General features: G+C 36.3%; 2 protein-coding genes across 11 annotated transcripts in view; one reads left to right on the top strand and one right to left on the bottom strand.

Annotated features, from left to right (window-relative positions):
* The window catches only part of LOC128175738 (neuronal acetylcholine receptor subunit alpha-10-like), a 27187-nt gene extending 15489 nt beyond the window's left edge, over positions 1-11698 (top strand). For 5 of the 10 annotated variants that reach the window (XM_052841570.1, XM_052841565.1, XM_052841568.1 and 2 more), the window contains 6 exons: positions 8356-8470; positions 8646-8800; positions 8978-9022; positions 9511-9620; positions 10040-10575; positions 10783-11698. In XM_052841570.1, the coding sequence (XP_052697530.1) occupies positions 8413-8470; positions 8646-8800; positions 8978-9022; positions 9511-9620; positions 10040-10575; positions 10783-11354 (1476 nt within the window). In that variant the 5' untranslated portion in view covers positions 8356-8412 and the 3' untranslated portion in view covers positions 11355-11698. The other 5 variants (XM_052841571.1, XM_052841569.1, XM_052841573.1 and 2 more) reach the window with 5 other exon arrangements.
* Positions 11699-12183: 485 nt separating this feature from the next.
* LOC128175739 (galactose mutarotase-like) lies at positions 12184-15831 on the bottom strand. Its single transcript, XM_052841576.1, has 8 exons — positions 15683-15831; positions 15235-15365; positions 14985-15139; positions 14637-14846; positions 14110-14191; positions 13041-13188; positions 12653-12827; positions 12184-12495 (listed from the first exon to the last, which is right to left on the bottom strand). Exons 1-8 carry the CDS (start codon positions 15748-15750, stop codon positions 12415-12417), a joined length of 1050 nt encoding a protein of 349 aa, XP_052697536.1. The 5' UTR covers positions 15751-15831; the 3' UTR covers positions 12184-12414.
* Positions 15832-21458: the final 5627 nt, after the last annotated feature.

Consider the following 21458-nt stretch of genomic DNA (forward strand, 5'->3'; position numbering starts at 1 on the left):
TTACTAAGTTATTGTGTATCTGAATATTCATTCATTAAGTTTTAGTTTTCAAAGATGATTAGAACTAAAACGAAAAGCAATCTTTAGTTGTGTCAACTGATATTCGCGAAATGAAAACGTATTCCATATAAATTTATCTAATTCTGATAAAAAATGAATACTGAAGACAGTATACGGAAATTTTCGAACCCCTTTTTTTAATTATACCCGTTAGCCATCATAAACAATTAATAATTAAAAATGGGACTTTCTGAAAACTTCACGTTTGTTTTCTCTTAAGTGAATTTAAAAACAAAGCAAAATCTTCTATAATCGTCATTGAGGGAAAATAGCATCTAATCCTAATTTTTGTTACTAGTTTTAAAATTCAACTGCGCAATTTTTGTGTTTTTGTTTTTGTTTTGTTTTGTTTTTTTGGTTCCAAATAAGGTCGTATGCTCTTATGACTTAAATAAATGTACTCTGAGTTTCTACAAAACATAGTAGGTTTTTAGTCTGTATGTTCATAGTTATATGACTTTTAAGTGTTAGATTTTGAAAGATTTTTTAATGCAATAAGAGTACCACATTAATTGACTCGATGGGATTGGTGGACTCCATGTTACTATTAATAGATAACGACAGCACTCAGTCCCCCGTGGTGACTTCATACTTCCGCCCTATCTGTATATCTTTCACACAGCATCCAATAAAAGGGAGCATAAACATCACACTTCAAATCAAGTGTTTACACGAACCGTATCAATTATAAGCTTGATTGAGATATTAAAAAAATACCACTAAATGCAAACCTATCTTGAAAATAACTTACTGTGTTTGAATTCAAGGCAAGTCAAGGGGTTGCTGATATAAAAATCCAAAATAATCAATTTACACGCAGAAGTTGTAACTTATGTATGTTCATATGCAAGCTAGGAGATTTATTAGATTCAAAAGATTCAATGATAGACCAATAATAATACAGCTTATTTTAGAGCTGTTCATCATACGAATTAAATAAGTTTACGTAGGCGAAATGCATTGTACCCTTTTAAATTTAAATCCAAAACATCTAATTCAGTGAGATTGATCAAAATTGGACTGCAGATAAATTAGTGTAAGGTAATTGAAGTTGTGGGAGACTATTGGTCACTTTTTTCTTACTTGTAAGGAACAATCATAACTGAAACCCTTTAAGAAATATTGGGTGCAACACAAGAATCTTGTGATTGTTAGACTCGTGACCTGATTCCGATGACTACCGGTACTCTTACTGACCGTCAAACTGTTACGGCGGACGTACAGAACCTAATCAATTGTGATATGTTTAAACATGAAAACTGGTTCATTTAAACCGCAGACGGTGACCCGAGACACGTCCTGTCTAACTGGTCACGATGCACCGAGGGCGGGGGTCGAGGGCTATAGCTCTAGATTTATCTTTCCACTTGACCAGTGTTTACTCAACATTTTTTTTCATTTCATTGTAACCTCTTGTCCTTATAAAATCTTATTTTATCTCAAAAATGTTAAACACACAAAACCCTAAGATTTAGATAAGAATAACTAAATTTGGGTGGTTTTTAAATACTTATCTAATTTGACTGCATCAGCAGTCACCTGCCGCCTTATTGGAAAAAAAATAAGGGTATACCTTGATATGTTCAATGATAATGAAATGTCATCGGAGAGTGGACAGTCAGGATCATGGAATAGCTAATTAATTTCTTGTGATACTTTTTTAAATTTCTTTATAACATGATTATTGTTTTCTAAGATAATTTAGCCAATTCAGTGTTACTAGTACCTTTATATAAGTCTATTCAGTAGCTCTATGATTAATTTTGCAATCACTAGCAGACTGCTGTCCAAATTCTTCTACATGTCTACATGTTAACGTCATCAAACAAAGCTGTATCGTCTTTAACTGTCTATTCTTGGCCAAACATGCAACCTATATTTCGTCCATTGTCTGTAGCAGCATATAAGATACAGTTACCAATGATTTGGGGAATCACATTTCGTATAAAGTACATATAGAATGCTTTATAATGACATAGATAGTTGTAAGATGCATGCACGTGCCCGCTCTAAATAATACCCTAAAACCTGTAGATAACTTTTTGACCTATTCTCACGGGACTTCCAATTATAATTAACATCAGAGATGATTTTATACTACAGGCTATATGTGTGATTGTAAAAGCCAATGACATCCCTCTCCGGGGAAACTTTCCTCTGCTTTATGATAAATGACTGAAATCCGAGGAACTATAGAGAACAGGTGCGCGCCGTAGACGCTATAGTTATAGATCAGTGGTACAAGACTCGGCAGTTCCTGGAAATCCAGAAAAAGATGAACAACTCTTTGAGTTGTCCTCACCAAATAAATGTAGGGATGTGATAAAGCTAAGCGTATTGATGATACTGATCAGCTCTGCTGGAGAAATGAGAATGGCTGTCTGTTTGTTTAGAAATTTACAAAGATTCCAGTTCGTTCACCCGCTCTTACCCCAAAATGTGATTCTATCATTTACCGTGCATGTTGGGGTTTTCAATGTTACATTAATTTCTCCCCTATTGAAAATGGCAACATTTCATTCAAAATCAGTTTGAAAATTTTGCAAACTGCTTTTACACTTCTGAATGTCTGAGAAAAGATAAGAATGTCTTTCATCGGTATGGTAATGGTATGTTCGATCAAATGTTAATAAGATACAATTCATAAAAAGATGGTCCTTGTGAACTGATATGATAAGGATGTAAATGGAAATAAATATGATTCTTGATTAAGGCTGATAACAAGAATCACCATATATCTGCCGCTCTTCACCCTAAGTACCTCAGCTTTGTTCTAATGAGGCGGACAGACAAAAAGAGGCATTCAGACACTTGGTCATCTATCAAAGACTATCCACCAGATTCATTTAAACAGACAATGTCCCCCTGAACGGTGTGTTTACGGAGAAACCTGACCCTCATCAAGGCACGGGACCGCTTTGTAGCGTATATTATCTATATATTTATGTTATTGTCCGACGAATTTTGCATATCAAGTCAGAAACCTTTATTGCTAAATGTTTAGACAAGGTCGTGATGAATTTGTTCTATTCTTTAATAAGCGCCCGAGGTTTGTGTCCACGCTAAAACCACGTGCGGTTTATTCCATTATTCACTCCGGACTTACATGGGCCGGGCCGCCGGATCTAAATTCCGGACACTGAATCCGTTTTTTGTCTTTGGAAGGTTTTAATCAAGAAGAACTATGGGGGTAGGTATAGTTCTCAAGTGTTCCATGTTTCCGTCTAAATTAAATCTATTTTAAAATCTAGGTTTTAGAAATTACTTAGCGCAATCAATTGACCATAAACTAGTCTTGATGTAAATAAATTTTATTTTTAACTAAATTTCATTTAAATCAGACTAAGCAATCACTTAAGAAGTGTACATTTTTATAAGTTAAATTATGGGTTCATTTAACTCTAAATTTCCTTACAAAATACAGATAAACCAAAATGATATACGAAAAAATAAATTGCTTTTGTATCTGTATGTGGTCCGTTGCGGTGTATATAAATCTCATTAGCACGTGTTTACAGTTGCATGGTCAGCATGTCCAGATTAACAAAATAAACAAGGCACTGGGGGTAGAGATCTCTCCGACAAGTTTCTGCAGAATACAGTGAGTCGGGGGACGATAGTACATGTGTGTACAGCTTGACTGACGAAAGTAGGTGACCCGCGAAAGTTTAACACAACACCCCTCGTCCACGGTGCCAAAAATATTCGTGTTTTATAATGTTCTTTTTTCTTAATTTTTGGAATGATGACTAGAGAAAGGCATAGTTCTGTCATTGAAAGTGAATAAACGGTAGGGCTTTTTTCGTGTGATTTTACGTAGACGGTTCGTTCGTAATCGGGTGTTGACAAATTTCTCTTGGATTCTGGGATATACGTAATAACTACCATTGTGTAAGTTGGTTTCAAATCAGTTTTCAACGAACTCTGTAATCTTTTATTTTTACAGTCTTATCTATACACTGTACCTAGCTTTTTGTTTTTTGGTTGTTTTTCTTAAGTTTATGTGATCATGAAATTAATGAAGATCCTTTATAATAAAACATTTTAAATTTAAAAATACATTCACCTATATAAAACAATCTTATTAGAATTAATTTATAAGGTTACATCTGATAAGGTCAAAACCCGACAACAGATTTTGTAAGAAATAAATGTTAAGAGGTCTGGACGGTCGTGGCCATTTTTAGGCTATATTAATCTCCTTAAAAAGAAGAGTTTAATATAAATAAGAAAACGTTCAAGTTTTATAGTTAAGATAAATGAAGATTTTCTGTACTAAATAGTAGTTTACGGCTAAACAATCCATTTTAAAATTTGAGGTGAATCTGATGGTTGAGTTGTTGACATCCAAACGTCTTTGAATTAACTCTCGGTCGTAGAAGTCGTAGAAAATTATCTACAACATACAGAATTATACATTTATACACTGGGTCTTGGCAGAATGACATTGCCCGGGAAAACTGCAATGGCGTGCAAGACTCTCAGATTTCAATGTACTGACGAAATTATCCGCTTTCATTGATATTGACTTAAGTTTTGAACAGAATGCCAATTGTATTACCGAGATGCAGCAAATCAGTATCGGACGGCCATTGACGGCAATTTACGCTTGAATCCCCGGAAGATTTGGAATTGTTGACACGTGCATTGTTGCACCGAAGTTGTTCTCTGACCACGTGATTTATTTTAGATCGTGACGCCACGAGGCAGTCTCTGTGTTCTACTGTTGTACCCACCAGATGTACAGGGGATCCTCTTTGATCTGATTAACCAAGCTCAAGCCCGTGCATCTTGAGTATCGGTTACAAATAATTACCTAATAAAATACACCTGCTTTATTTTAAATGTAGATAATAGATGGCTAGACCACCTTTATGTCTTTTATATTTTTGCCAATCCATCGATCAGCCATGTCGGAATTGGTTCTGGAATTAAAAGTCAGAGGATGGTATGGGTTACGGTTACTTCTTTGGCTTTAAGGACACAGGGAGGAGAAGTTTAAGGTTGTTGGTGTTTTATTAAGTCGGTGGTTCCCGAGGTCAGGAGAAGGTTTAAGTTGTTAGTGGTTTATTAAGTCAGTGGTTCCCGAGATCCGGTAAACAATTCTGTGCAAGTTGTAAACATGGACACTTTAATCTCGGGAAAGGTAAGGTCATACCATGAATTCAATATAAAATGGTTGTGTTCAGTATAAAATTAAGTTTAAGAACTGGGTTTTTCTAAATTGATTGACTAAATGATTTTATCCTGAATCTTAAATCTTGGTAGTTTTAGTTGGGACTCGTGAGGGAGTTGTTTGCGGAAAATGTAACACTTGTTTTTATAAAGGAAAAAAACATTATTTTTGTCTAAAATCATCGAACAATTATACTTTACCCTGGTGACAACTGACAAGGTTCGTGCATTAATGGCTCTTAGTATTTTCAATAAATAATTCAGAATACCTATTGAATTGATAGAGATTTTCTTAAGTTCATTTTATAATTTAATTCTTATTTTAAAAACCTCATGAAGAAAAGGCAATACAGTTCGTTTTTTTAAAAGAAATTTTAAAGTGTCTTGTTTACTTATTCAAATCAATTATATTGCATAATCATCATGATGGTGTTTTGAATAAAATAAAGCTTTAATTTGGCTCCTGTCGTCTGTATTTTGACAAGTGTGCAATGAGTTTTAAATGAATAATAACGGCTTACTACCTTCCACAGCGCAATTAAATAAGCTTATCGTAGAGGAATGTTTTAACAAATTAAAATAAAAAATGAAGAGACTGAGTAAATATTTTCTCAGTAGACAGATAATCTGCAAGTTTAATTTTGTATTAACTGGTATAATATGTACAACCCTAACCCTTCAAGTTTGTACTAGCTACGACTTTTTTATCAGTCAAATAAGTAGTCACTGTGTTACTTTAATGTTTACATTTTATTTTTTGAATTATATTTTGCTTATCGGTTTGTTAGTGATTTCCAAGTTTTTGTTCGCTTGTTTGTCAGTAAGTTATTACATAGGTGTATGAAGACTCGTTTTATTCTAGCGTCAAAATTCATAAATGTACCATTCAGGCATTTCATGTCAAACATTAATTTTTTTGTTAAATTTTGATGAAACGCCACACAACATATCTTTCATTTTCTTAAAATCACAAATTTCAGAATAAAACGAACACTTTAGGAAACTATTACAGATAATCTTGATTAATATTCATGAGAAAATAGAAAGATGAGAAAGAAAAAAGTTTTTTGACAATAGCCGTATTGAAAAGCACTAAGTTATTTGAATATTTCATTTAACACCGTTATCATCCTCAGTTTCTGAAAATAAAAAGATAATAAATTACATTTTAATATCAGTTAAATAGAAAAAAACATAGATTGATTGAATCAGTACATGGTATTTGGCGGCGTTATAATTGGTCAATATTTGACCTTTGACCCTTGACAGTGCCTTTCACTTCCTGTCTCGGTCTCTCCGTTCTTGTAAGCCACCTTTCGACCTTCGGAACATTTCATATCAAAATAGCCTTATTACAATCGCAATAGTTCTTGTTTTATACTCCATTAAATTGTTCCTTAATTTCGACATCAAAGTGTTTGAAAGGTATAGCGTCTGTGAGTCCCGAGAACCAAGCCATTTGGAGTACGTACCCTGGCACTAAAAGCCAGTGCATATGGTGGCATTTTTACACACCGATGACTGGAGAATTAACTGATTAACACGGCTAACCGAACAATCACCATATGTACCTTAAAAAGGTGGATCAAACGCGCTTTGTCTGTTCCCTTCATGAAGTTTAATTTTCGTTTCATTTAGATTCTGCCTTGAAGCGGGCCTCGTCCTTTTCCGGTTTCTGCCGATATTAACAAGGTATAATGGTTGAAATGCCGAGCATTCTAAAAAAAAAACCCATAGTGCTTCTTTCAGTCATGACCGTACGTGACATTTATTTAATAAGACGCATAAAAATATAATTAAGTTACAAAAAGACGTGTGCTGTCCACCCAATGCCACTGTACACATCGTCTGTCAGTCTGTCCGCCGTATTTGCATATTAAACACACATTAATCACAAAGCTTAATAGATAGACAGGAAATGTTTGTATATTACAATTAATTATAAGTAACTTGTTTAATTGCTTTTACTGATTTATACTGACTTCTCTACAATTTCTACTGAAAAATAACATTTGTTGGATGCATTGAAGTATTTTTAACGGAAAATGTTGGGTTGACAAAAGCATCCTAGAAAATTCTTTCACCTCAGAACAGGGGGGGTGGGGGTGGGGGCTGGTCATTGATTGATTTTGGCAAGTTTTCTGATTTGATCGTTCCACCCAGGAGAAAGCTAGCGTAGAACGTGGATTACATATAGCATTTTAAGAGGATAAGAAACTTTTCAATAATAACAAAAACAATGCACGTGTAAATATATACAGATTTCTATAAACAAAATGATTGGTCCGTTACCGATTTCTGAAAACCAATTTTAGCTGGAATCCAAATGTGTTGCTGACCTTTGTATTAGGAAACCTTTTATTTGCTAAATTACATTTGTAGGCGAACTTTCTTGTCCATTAATTTTGGTGTCGTAAATGAAGACAGTTGTTTAATGCGAAAAATTCATAACAATCGCATGCTTGCGCCTCATTTTTGTACCCCCTGGAATTCCACGGTCAGAAGGGACCAATGTCGGATTTCAATGCACTGCTTTAAATAGTTACGACTCTTTAGCGCCATTATGAATGAAATTTCTTCTGTACTTAATTGTAGTGCCCTGGCCCTAATATCCAGTTCTGCTTGCTAGAGCACAATCTTACACCCAGATGATCAATTTGCTATTAAAACAAGACTAATGCTGTAATTAGAAAAATGTGTTTGAATGCACTAAGCAGATTGTGAAATCAATTAATAGTTTAAACGGAATTCCCCGGCGCTGCCTTTCATTATCTAATCATAACATAAAATATTCCTAAATCCCTATCGGAAACTAAGTTTATTTTTCTTTTAAAAAGGGGGTAACCAAATGTCCGCGCTAGAGCCGTGGCTGGTCTTGTTTACAGCACGGGGCGGCTGGAATTCTACGATTTTTATTGAAGCTAAAAACTTGGTTTAAGAGCTTTCACCGTTTTGACATGATAGAGACAGGTACTTAAAGAGCCCCTACTGGATCTTAGCATTCATAACTTTTGGTTTTAAGGAGCCATTTGAACATTTGTTTACAATTCAAAGGGAAAATTTTGTATTCCTTATATATAGATAAATCACTGAAATTCTGATTAATTCTTTAATTTGCAGATTTTGACCAACCGCAACTGACGTGACAAACCATGACTTTACCAACGAGAAGCCAGGATGTCACGTGACCTATTGTTTGTTCTTTACATTCTTTTGCACCCGTCAGTCTTAACAGGTAAATTTATAATTCAGATTTTAACATGTTGTTCCCCGTTAATAATTTCCTCCAAATGTTGTAGAATACAGCCTGGAGACATGAAAGCATGTATTTGTTAAGCTCTTGTCTCCTGAGACGTTTCTGCAGACCTTGAGAATCTTATAGCTGATGTTTGATTTATCCCTACTTTTAGCTGGCGGTCCGTCTCACAATGTCAAGAAAACTGACGAACAGAGACTACTAGAGGTTCTGTTAAACGGATATAACAGTGACACGAGACCCGTATATAATGCGTCACATCCGGTCCAAGTCTCGCTAGGAATCACTCTTACACAGATATTTGACGTGGTAAGTGACGGAGACCCCGGCAATGATTACCTGTTAGCAGTAGACTACATGTCATCGGTAGAATCTATCAATTACAAGACTCAAATAATTATACCACCTAAAGGTAAAAAGACCCAAACTTAAATTGATATAAATACATTGTAATGTTAAAAACTAATCATTTGATTTCTGTTCCAGGATGAAAAAAATCAAGTGTTGACCACCAATGTCTGGTTGGATCAGGTGAGCTGTTAGGCTTGTGACAGCAATATTGTAACAACATCTAATGACCTCAAGAGTCCAATATCTTTTCACTGTACAAAAGTCAAATGTTTGATCCCCAGTCCCAGACTTTTAATTTGCGTATATTTGACTTTTTAGATCGTGAACTGATAAACGTATAGCTATTTTGATAATCAACGGTAGGAAAAATTCAGAGTTCTTAAATGCCTATTAATGGGCTGTTAATAGGCCCCCATCATAAATTATTGATGTTTGTATTGGTTTGATTGAAAATGTATATGTGGATATAAAATAACTAACAGTATAAATATGTGGTCTGAAACCCCGAAAACTGCATTCTGGGATTATATCATCTTTCCAAGTCAGAAGTTTCTGATCCGCTCTACTAACTCACAAACGTCGTTTATGGGTAGCGAAGCGGATCAGAAACCCTTGACTTGAGAGTATGGGATAAGATGACTGACCGATTTTCATTCCCTTGCCATCAGGAATGGAAAGACGAGAAGCTGACGTGGGACCCCGCTGATTATAACGGACTGGAGGTGATGAGGATCCCGTGCCGGAAAATCTGGCTGCCGGATATCGTCCTCTACAACAGGTGTGTGTCCAGGGACAACCAAACTATCGCCCGCTCCGTCAATACAGTTAATGGAGAGACGAGTTTGAAGAACATAGTCCATGAACTTCAATTTTAACCAATGATGATCTTATATCGTTAAGCTATGAGTTATAAATGGCGTAATGAAAACAGAAAGAGTTTAAGAAGATACAAGTACTTACTCGTAAATTCATCAACAAGATCAGTTTGTAACTATTGCTTTGTTAGGGGTATGTCCCCACTTTTTTTTATTTTCCTTAACGAATTAATCTTACGAAGTAAAAGAATTATGTGTGCTTTTAAGAGTGAGTTCCTGTTTCATGTTTCGCTGCACATATGTGGACAACAACTTATTTTTAAATATAAGGAAATAAGAAGCAAATGCCTGAACGTAACCTAAATCTAATATTTTATTGCAGCGCCAGCGACCACAATGAGAAGTACATGGAGGCGCTAGCCATGGTCAGTCACACAGGGGTAGTCTTCTGGCCCCCCATCGTCAAGTTCCGCAGCTCCTGCCTGATGGACATGACCTACTTTCCGTTCGATGACCAAATCTGTAAGTTAAAGCTGGGCTCCTGGGCCTACACCGGCTTCCAGGTGGACGTGCTAAACCGCTCAAACACCGTCGATCTGTCCAGGTTCGTGCAGAACGGCGAGTGGGAGCTTATCCGGACGTACGGTGTCCGGAACAACGTGTACTACACGTGCTGTCCGGAACCGTTCCCGGATGTAACCATTACGCTGCACATCCGGCGGCGGACCATCTACTATATGTACAACGTCATCATCCCCTCCATCATGCTGTCCAGTCTGGCCCTGCTGGGGTTCTGGATTAACCCTGACTCCGGGGAGAAGGTCACGCTGGGACTGACCGTACTGTTAGCGCTGTCTGTCTTTATGCTCCTCATCGCGGAAAACACGCCGGCCACCTCATTCTTCATACCTCTGCTAGGTACTATAAAAAATCATCACAGGAACGTTTCCAAAATAACTGATCCATTCTTCAATATACATGGTCACACGTATTTAACGATCTTATTCGTGATTACTACAGTTCCATTACAGATACCTTGCAGCTAATGTAAATGAAACAGTACTCTTACCATAACCATCTGATATTTTGATCACGCTTTAACGAACTCGTATGTTTATATTTCAGGAGTTTACCTTATCACCACCATGTCCTTTACCTCTATATCTGTCATCTGCTCCGTGGCTGTGACGAATCTCCACATCCGGGGATACGCGCATCCTGTCCCAAACTGGATGCGCAGTGTCCTACTGGTGGTGTCACGCGTGCTCTGTATAACTGTCAATCATCTCAAGGAGAGGAGGTCCCACTGGAAGCCAAAACACTGGCACCGCGTCCCCGAGGCTTCAACCGTCGGTAACCATTCCTCGACCAATGGCCGTGTCGTTCATGACATAGGGGAGACGACTACCATCGTAACTCATGACGACGTGCTCCATGACGGAGCGACACCTGGTGACAGGTTACTCAAGGACGATAACTCACAAGTGAATCACGCATTACTGGAAACACTGAAGTGCCTTATGAACAAACAAGAGGAGACCGACCGAGAGAACAAAATCCACGACGAATGGAAGGAGGTTGCCATTGTGATCGACCGCTTCCTGTTCCTGGTTTTCCTGTTGGGGATGATTGTGGCTTCCGTTTATATCCTCGTCGCCTTGCCATTACAAAAGTTACAGAGATTTGGTGGTTCTTAACTTTTCTCTATGACTAGTAAATGTATCTGTTTATACATGTGAATTGATTGTCTTGACGATATAGTGATATTATTCAGAACTAATTTGTGTTTGACCTATTAAAAACGCACAATTATTCGGAAAATACATATATTTTTATATATCGTGGTTTAGTAGTTGATTACTAGAAATTCGTAACGGAAATTTATATATGAATGTTTTGTTTTTTTTGGCTGATATCAGTTTGATTAAATACGATTAACCTATAAATATTTATGTTACAAAACTTTCAGTAATTTTGGACTTGCCTGTACGATTTTTCACATATTTTATGGAGATATTTGATACGATATAAACAGGTTTTTAACATTCCAACGTATTTCTTTTAACGCATTCACCAGCCTCGAAAAATTCACTTACCATTTTTACCCGTTAACACTTTGTCCGGTTAATAAGGATGATGTAAAGAAAATTGGAGACCAATACATTTATAATATGTTGTGATACCATCGCTGGTAACAACCTAATAAATGCTTTACACGGGGTATTTTTTTTTAAAAATAAGCCAACTTTAGAGCATGCTTTAGATATGCAGGCACGGAACATCAAGAATGGGGGAGGGGAGCTGCCCTCCCCTTCTTTTCGCAGTAGACAGTTTACTTAAATTTACATGTTTAAAAATTAAAATGTCATGCAGTTGCCCCTACCCCTATTTTGTTTTATTTGGGGAGGGGGGGGGGGGGGGCTTGTAATAATTGGAAGTGAAAATAAGAAATTATAACAGTGAAAATGAAATTACAAGGAATACTTCGCGGTAACATATAGCTTATCAAAGAAAAAACTACCTGGAGATGACAATAAACTTTATTCCATTAACCGAAATAACACTTTAGAGGAAATATGCATGTATAATATGCACAACATATATGACAGATAAACACGCAGAAATCTTACTAGCAAAGACACAGATGTTTTCTCTTTTGGGTCATAAAAACAATTTAACTCCATTCCTTTTTTAAAGCACATTAAATTCAATGAATCATACTTAAAATGAAAAAAAATCTAACACAGTGGTAAAGCATTACGACAACAGTCCAAATTTGTACACAGTGGTGTGACGGTAGGTTTGACCCGGATGGAGGATCGTACTGGGGAAGTTGGGCTGAAAAACAAAGGCTGTTCATTAGGAACCAATACTTTTCACTATTTACAGGACTATACTTCGACTCAATTGTATTTCTATTTACTTCTTTAACTCACTCAAAGTCAAAATAAAAAATTAACATCTGCAAGAATTGGACTGACTTGGACTGACTTGCCTGATTTACACTGTTAGCGTAGTGCTGGGTCTCTAAACAAACTGAGGCTAACTTCCGGTATTCCACGCCTCCCTTCCCGAACACTCCCGGCTTCATATTACATCCGGTGTAGCACTGCAGTCCGGGCTCTGTTGTAAAAACTTCCATTTTTCGACCGGAAGGCGGATGTTCTAGGCTACAAGAAAAGGTAGTACATGTAGAACTTTAAAAATGTAAAACTCCGGCGAATACTTTGTATTGGACATTGTTTCAATTTTTTCTTAGAATAATACTGTAAATAATTTGACATATCTTCCCTTCCATATGAATTGGCTACCGATAAACATGCACAATCATTCCGAAGCCTAACTTTATAATGATGGCTATTCTTCATGGAGAGTTGAACTACCTAGCAACCCTCGTCAGTTTCCCCAGCTGTCCTCCCACGCAGAAGTTCGTGTCGTACCCTTTGCCGTTGTTGACGTTTTTCAGGCGGTCGCCAAGGCGGGTGGGCGTTCTTAAGTCGTAGGCTGTTCCCGCCACGGGAGCTATGATCCCTGAACAGAGAAATACTACAGCTTAGAAAAGCTTCGTGTATGCTTTAAACTAATTAACATCGGAACCAAAGACCATGGAGTCTGAATAGACCAAGTCTACTTTAGTAGGTAACTTTGTGACACTATTTTGAAAACCAAATGAAATTTTCATCGAAGTTTTTACATTTGAAAATATTACTTAAATGCAACATTTTGAACCTTTTAGTCAAAATCAGATTATTTTTTATAGTAATAATCTAATGTTTGTGTCAAGTCTAATGACTTGAGCTGCATCGAGAATTAAAAAATAACTGCTTCATGTAGCACCAATCCGAAATTCTGTAGTAAATAGACTTGGTGGGCACAAGTCAGCATTTAACAATTATAACGGGATTTTTTTCTTTTTGGTTTTTCTACTTAACGAAAATTGATTTTCTTTTATCCGCTATGAGAAATCATGTTAATCTCAATGATAAAGAAACAGATAATTCTTTAAAAAGATGACGTGTGGTGTTAGAAATCTGTAGACCGAACCCGAGCAAACTAGCTAGGACCTTGATGAACGATTGGGACCTTCTCAAAGGATCATAGAATGAGCGGGTTAAAATAGGACGCTCTCAGAAATTACTGGCAGCATGAACTATTGGATGATTGATCAATTTATTCTATCACAGAACCGTTTGATTTAATTTAGTTCGTAAAACACGAGCATCTGGTGTTGCTAAAGCTGTCCAGATGAGGCAATGAAGTTAACAAGGAACGTCTATAAATTACAAATGCGCTCCTGAAACACCAGCGGGGAGTATTCTCTCCGACTTCCGTGTGGATAGATTTACCAATAAATACGGAGGCTGTGATATTGTTTGTGATGGATATAACCAATTTGTGATAAGATAATGGACGGTAGAACATGATTGGGTTTTATCGGAGGTAAATTTTCACCTGTTGGAATGCTGTTCTCATCCAGGGGCGTGTATGTGAAGGCGTCAATCCAAATCACGTGATCCTCAAGGTTGGGATAACCCTGGAATATACCTCTGGCTTATATTTATGTATTCTGTATTAATAACAATGAAAAAGAAAAAGATGGTGCATAAAATGGAACGAGGTGTTGTTAAATATTTGTAGATTAATTTAAAATAACCTTTTATTTCCAATTACTTAAAAAGAAGACCACCTAGAAATGATTGCACACAATTTGCAAATACACTTTCGATACTTTATTCATTCTTAAACCGGCCAGGGGCTCATCTGTGATACGCACAAAATTGTATACTATTACTCCAAACAACAATTTAACCCATAAATAAAGTGCATTATACTGTCTCTAAGTTAAAACATAAGAAGCTAAATAAAATATAATGAGCAATAATTTACTTGCTAATAAATTGCTCGTAGGTCACAAGGGATTATGTTTTGTAAAGCAGATTCCTGGAATAACGAGATTTCTCTACAATATGTCCACGCACCTGTCCAGCTAGGTTCAAGTAGGCGTGGTTTGTTAGGTTGATGGGCGTGGCTTTTGTCGTCGTTGCCGTGTAATCGATACTAAGCTCGTTCTCATTGGTCAGTCGGTATCTGACCTCCGTAGTTAGCTCCCCTGGATATTGTTCCTCGCCGTCCGGACTGACGTACTTCAAAACAAGCGTGTCTCCGTCCACCCGCGCATCCCACACCACCTTGATATAAAGTATATATAATCAGGGAAGAATAAATGATTACCTAACGAATCCAGTTCTTCATCAGCATTAATTTGATTAGCAATGATAGAAATTACGTCAGTGGCACTAAGCTTCAGGTATATCAACATATACTACCTTATCAAAGCCCTTTATTCCACCATGTAGGTGGTTTGGGCCGTTATTAACCGGAAGTTGGTACTCTTTTCCGTCCAGACTGAATTTTCCGCCGGCAATTCTGTTAGCGACCCTACCGCAGATTGCGCCAAAATAAGGATGCCGAGCTTCGTATCCTATTCAATATGCAGAGGTTAATGAAATTTGTTTTAACACATTTTTCAATCATATAAAATATATTGTGACAGTTGATGTTATAATTCAAAGATACCCTTAATGTCATCAAAACCGAGGTTGATGTCAACTACTTTTCCGTTTTTATCCGGTACGAGAATGTCGGTGATAATTCCACCATAGTTGATAATTCGGACTGTTACATTGCTCTTGTTTTTAAAAGTAAATCTAAAAGTGAAACAAAATAACAAAAGACATATATATATTTATCTTTTGAACTTAAGTATGTTGAATAAATATAAAAATAATTCAAATCAAAATTTAAGCCAGTGTCATACGCAATCAAAACCGAATTTGAACTTTAAATAAAAATATTAGCCTGTTTTCATTTATTTTTACCTCATGTTGCCCACCATAGTAATGTTGAAACATTTTCTATTCAATTATATTGCATGGCACTATGTCAACATACATATGATATACGTACATAACCCCCATCCCCCGTCAATCGTACCTGGTCACCAGGGTTGCTACATTTTTCTCACCTGCTAATTTCCGTCCCGTCCTGCAGACGACCAAAACTGTCCCGTGTCGGTACGACTTTTTCCGCCATCACTGACCGCTGGGTAACGTCAAATCTAGGTCGGTCTACTTGTCCTATCTCATTGGTGATAATAAAGACACCTACGTGTACCTGCAAAAACACCGGGCCGCGGGTTTCGTCAAAAAAAGTACATCAGAAAGGGTTCTAGCTTGTGTATGTATTTGGGATTAAACATTCATACTACACAAATTCCCTCATAGTCTGAACCATAATGATTCATTTCCACATATCCTTGGATGTTAATATTACTTTAACTAGTATATATGTTATTTACATATTGGGACGTGTGTATGAAAGAAAAGTTACACATTTCTTATAATTATTACAAGATTCAAGTAATGTACTAAAGTACTCTACAGTTCACTGACCATCAGCAATGAAGAAAAAATTAATGGAGGAAAAATGTTTTCTAAATAAATGATTGTTTTTCAGGTCTACATCCATTGATTAATGAAGTATACATGAAAATCTCGTGTACATAAATCAAATATGCTTATTGTTTCCTTTTCAGTTTGTCGCAAGGAAGCCCAGCTATGATTCCATACATGTTTTCTATCCCGGAAAAAAATTATTCGTGGATTTAAAAAAAAAAGTGTATTTTACAGTGTATTTCAATTTGAATTCTTTGGAGACCAGAAAGATCCATAACTTCCTAGACACGCATCTATTTATTTTTTGTTATCCCTCTTGCTCTGTCTGATTATTTTCCCCATTTTTAAAATTTATTTTCCAATCTTAAAAATAGAGCTGTTTGTGTCAGTGCATTTACTTGATCAAGCTAATGTTAATCTTGCTGTTAATTATTGAATCCAACTCAGAGCATCATTTTAGATAAAGCCACTGGTGTCAAATCTTATTTTCTAAAGATGGTTTTTAAAATATGGAGAGTGAAATGCTACTTCAAAACAAATGATAAGTTTATTATCCTATATATAAGTAATAGGTGCAGGTAGATGCATGATTAAATGTAGGAACTATCGATTTGGTATAACCGTTTAAAAGTGCTATTGTATTTTGTCTGTAAATGGGAGAATAGAAAAAGACCAATGTCTTAGCTATTTCACACAAAATCAGGAGTGGGTTTGACAGAAGGGCTTTGTATGATCAACATGAATTGATTCTGGTCCAACTGAAGTATGTGTAGAATCATGTGAGGGCATCGGTAGCTTTCAAATAAGTCGGCTTTTTCCAAAGTTTTGATAAATTTTCAGAGATCACGGACGAAGAAAGACGGCAATCAAATAGCTGTCCTTATTTCATAGAAAACAACATTGTCCTAGGCTTTCAAGGAAGCTAGATTTTATCCCGATTTTTAAAGACGTTACTTGGACTACTGCGATGAGGTCATTTAACTCAAATAGAACCTGATGCTGAAAGCTTCGTTCTTTTAGAATTTACTCGGTAATGTCGAAACGTCGCTGTAATGTAACAGTCTGAGGAAGAATAATAGTGGTGTTTTAATTCCCATAAAGCATCGGATTCCGACAGCTGTCCACGTCATCAATTGGTACTTAATGGAGACCGAGACTGAATAAATAAATACAAGTGGTTATCTAAGGCCAGGGCACTCACGTTGATGGCATATCTAAAGAGGGCGAGACTGGTGACCATTAAACGTGTGAATCTCTCTCTCTCTCTCTCTCTCTCTCTCTCTCTCTCTCTCTCTCTCTCTCTCTCTCTCTCTCTCTCTCTCTCTCTCTCTCTCTCTCACATAGAACCATTTTAACAAGGGCTTGGACTTTTGGGGTGCAATGTAACGCAGGCCTGTCTATTTCATTGTCAGCCACTCAGCCAAGGATCTCTGAAATCAACAAGATTTGGATGGCTTTTGAGCTAAGACTACGCAATCGGTGCATATTTCGGTCAAAACCGCGTCCTTTTAAACTTGTTTTGACGCAAGAAATAGATAGCTATGTCGTACTGAAAGTCCAAGGTCCTATTTAAATGGTTCAATTGTACAATTTGTTGTATTGTTTACAGCCAAGATGTCGACAAATAATCTTTGATTCATTGTTACGTCATAACGCTATTACTGACTACTGAGGATGCCTGACTTTGACACGTCCATCACAAATTAATTATTGCTGTCCTCTCCCTGAACTTTCTGTTTCAATTTCACCAATTTCCGTCCGTTGTCATTCATTACTTGATCGCTTCTTTGCAATGTACATGTATCTGAATACCACAAGACTGAATTAAAATGTCAATATACGCCACTAATTAGTTTAAGACAATGGACGTACTGTTAGCGCATTAGTAATAACCAAAACATCCCTGATACCTCCCCCGTGACCACTTCGTTGTTAAAGATGATGAGAGAGTGATGACAACCTCTGGACCAATTACAGCGTCGCACACAACGACAAATTGGTCCTTTTCTGTGTTTGTTAAATCAAACGCAGTCTCATGCTCCCAAAGATCATGTCGCGGTTCCTTAAAATGATTCAGTAACATACAAAAACACCAGCCTATGATTGGGTTGGGTATTCTACTTCATTTAAATTGTTCTCATTTTTTTAATATGTAGCTTCTTATATATGCATAGCTCCTTCCAATTCTCATTACTGAGCGACAAAAACATAAAAGCTGGTCAAAATCTTGTCAGAGAAATCACAGTATTCCATCTCCACGCAATTTGTGAATGGTGTTCAATGTTTGTGGGCAAGATTGAGCGGAAACCATATCACTTTGAGTCATTTAAATGCATTGTAATTAATCAATCCCTTAACTACAAACGTTTCTCGCTAAAATTTAAATCATATGTTTGAGTTGACAATACAAAACATTTATTCATTCTTTATTCCTTCAGGCTTTGCAGCTCATTAGATTATACAAATTAATATCAAAGAACATAGCTGCAGAACTGTAGCTCTCCGGGGAAAAAAATATTGACAGACTGTCAATATTTTTTTCCCTGGAGAGCTACAGTTCTGCAGCTACAAAGAACATAGTAAAGTACAGAAGTGGATGTTTTACAGGAGACTTTAGTACAATGTATATACGTATAAATTATGACATAAGTAATGGGAAAAGAATCAAAAGAACAACATCTAAAGTTTATTACAGATACATGTATTGGTTCTTGATTTCATACTAAAGTAAATGTATTTGCCAAGGTTACACATATCTTTAAAAAAAATTGTTATTTAACAATTGCAGCAGTTTGAACATCGATGGGGTTTCCCATAAAAATATTTTTTACGGTATTCAATATACTAAACTATTAAAATAAAATGGAATCTTCTTCAACATAGTTTTTACATCAAAAGTAGTTCCTTCGGGCTCTGTGTGTATTATTGTACCTTCCAGTTTCGATTGCTATGGGTATACAATATCTAAACAATCTTTAGAGTGATAAAATTAAGGAAAACAATCAGTTTATTTTATTTATCTTTAAAAAATACATAGTTCTCTCCTTATTCATAAAAAATATTTCATTAAAATATATAAAAATGAGCAAAATGGACGCTATTTTTTTCTGAGGCGCAACGATGAGAAGACAATCTTAATGTCGATATACACTGATGAAATTTTACAGGAACTTACTTTCTAAGGTTACATTGAAAATAAAATCCATCAATTAAATATTTATAAAAATGACATTTCTGCGTATCTTCTATTTTACCAAAAATATCTTGTTTAGTCGGGTCTGCGATTCGTTGATTTATGACTTTTAGAGTGAGTGAATCAATTGTTTGTTTATATATAAAACTTCATTGGACTCAATTTCATTTAAAATTTTCTTTACATCAGAAGCCCATGTAATTCGCAGTTAATGTATATTTTTTCGTAACAATTACTACAATTATAACTACATGTATATAACACATCTTTCCAAAACTTAAAAGTAAAATTGAAGAAGCCTCTTTGTAATAAAGGGTATCTACTTAACTCTGCATACACAGCAGCATTAAATGAAGACCTTTTCACACCCAGGGTTTGCGTACAAAAATCAAGGTGCAGTTTTTCAACATTGTTACCTCTATGAGAGCCCCAAATTTCTGATGCATAATTAATATTACCACCAACATAACAATCATAAAGCGATAATGTTTAATGATTAAGTAACATGCCTCTAATATTTTTTCTTAGAGCAACCATTGCCTTTTTACCCTGGTCAGATAATTGCTTTTCAGCCTTTGTATATTTAGTATTAAATTGAAATATAACAAAAACAAATGAGTTTACCTAACTCATTTGCTACTCATTCAAACAACGTTTGGTTCCCCCCTCTTTTCGTTCCATACTGATAATTCTAAAATCATTTTCTATCGCCAAGAGGTGATTCTTTTGGGAGTTTTGTTGTTTGTTTGTTTTTTTGTTTTTTTTATTTTAGTCTTTTTTCTATTTCTGGAGGTTTTTAAGACGTGATGTCCGGAGATTTATATTTCTTTATATCTATTGTAAGTTAAACCTCGCATGTTTTCTTGGTCAGAATCCAGTGTGTCTTTGGGCGGAGGTAAGGTTTGATACGACGCACAAAATAGACATGTTTGAAGCTGACATGTACCTCGCAAACGGTCTCTGATTGTCTCCTCTATTTCGTGGGACGGTGTATGTTTTGCCTGGGGCCTCTCCCCTGGGGATCCGGTGATTACTTTGGACGCCTGTGGCCCTTACCCCCTCCATCGTAGTGTAAGGTGATATATTTCACAGGCCAATGACCTCCGGCCGGAGGCGCGGGAATGATCACGTGACGACCCGCTCCGTTGATACAAAGCCCTGCCCATCGATTCCACGTCACGCGGGATCTCTCTGTTAACGAGTACGTTAAGATTTATTTCGCCCTTTGTACGATTTCAGGGAATTATCTATCTATTCATTAAGACAACGTCGATTGACCAAAAAGAGACTGATTAGTCGAACCTTGTAGTTCAATCAGGATTCTAAGAAACGTTTGTAAACAAGTAACAAATGACTGTTCGTGGTCAATAACATGTTTAGATTTCCCAGAAGTAGCAGGAACACAAGATACAAGATGAAGGACCAGATGAAGGACCCGAGAGGTTTGTGCACTTCATAAGGACCCTCAATTACATCCGGGTCCTCATGTTAAAGAAACAGAGGCGAGAAAGACACTCAAAGACATACTGAAATAAAAAGTCAATTAGGTTCCTGATGGACGATAGTAAATATTTATCAGAGCGGCTTTTAGTGCGAACTAATTTCCGCGTGTGTTTTAATGGAAATCCTCAGATCTACATACGCGTCACGACTAAAGAAATAAATACAAAGGGCTTTGTCAAAACTAATGATTACAGAAGAAAAAGTCGGCAGACATGTCCGTTTGCTGTCGTTATCAATAATGTTGCAATCAAGAAAATATAATCTTAAGGTAGTTGCGTTCTTCTTGGATAATGATATGTCAATTTCCTTTACTGTTGTGTGTTTGAGATGAAACATTTTTGGAAATATCACTTTCACTATTCGTCTGGATTAACAAGGGTGTAATAAGTGTGCACATCGCGTGACTTCAGCAGTCTCCTTTATAAGGATGTCTAGAATCGCTCAAATCATTAACAGCCTGTGTTATGGAAAACAAGAAGTTGATTAAGAACCAGTAATTTAGTAATTTGAATCTTATGTAACAGGCATAGAACAAATAACAAATGATAGTATCTCTGGCGATAAGAATTGATCTCCGCACCCCCTGCTTGAATTTAGAGGTTTATGGATTGGACAGCTTTTCCGGGATCAGTTGACAATTTTCGAAGTGA

This window comes from Crassostrea angulata, chromosome 3 (assembly GCF_025612915.1).
Source record: "Crassostrea angulata isolate pt1a10 chromosome 3, ASM2561291v2, whole genome shotgun sequence".
In the NCBI taxonomy this organism is placed as follows: domain Eukaryota; kingdom Metazoa; phylum Mollusca; class Bivalvia; order Ostreida; family Ostreidae; genus Magallana; species Magallana angulata.

What these genes read in the sequence shown, in the direction of transcription:
- LOC128175739 (XM_052841576.1), bottom strand. Translation starts at nt 15,750, where the DNA reads ATGGCGGAAAAAGTCGTACCGACACGGGACAGTTTTGGTCGTCTGCAG. An exon ending in CGGTTTTGATGACATTAAGG is followed by an intron (nt 15,140 to 15,234) that starts GTATCTTTGAAT and finishes CATATTGAATAG; the next exon opens with GATACGAAGCTCGGCATCCT. An exon ending in GAATAAAGGGCTTTGATAAG is followed by an intron (nt 14,847 to 14,984) that starts GTAGTATATGTT and finishes CTTTATATCAAG; the next exon opens with GTGGTGTGGGATGCGCGGGT.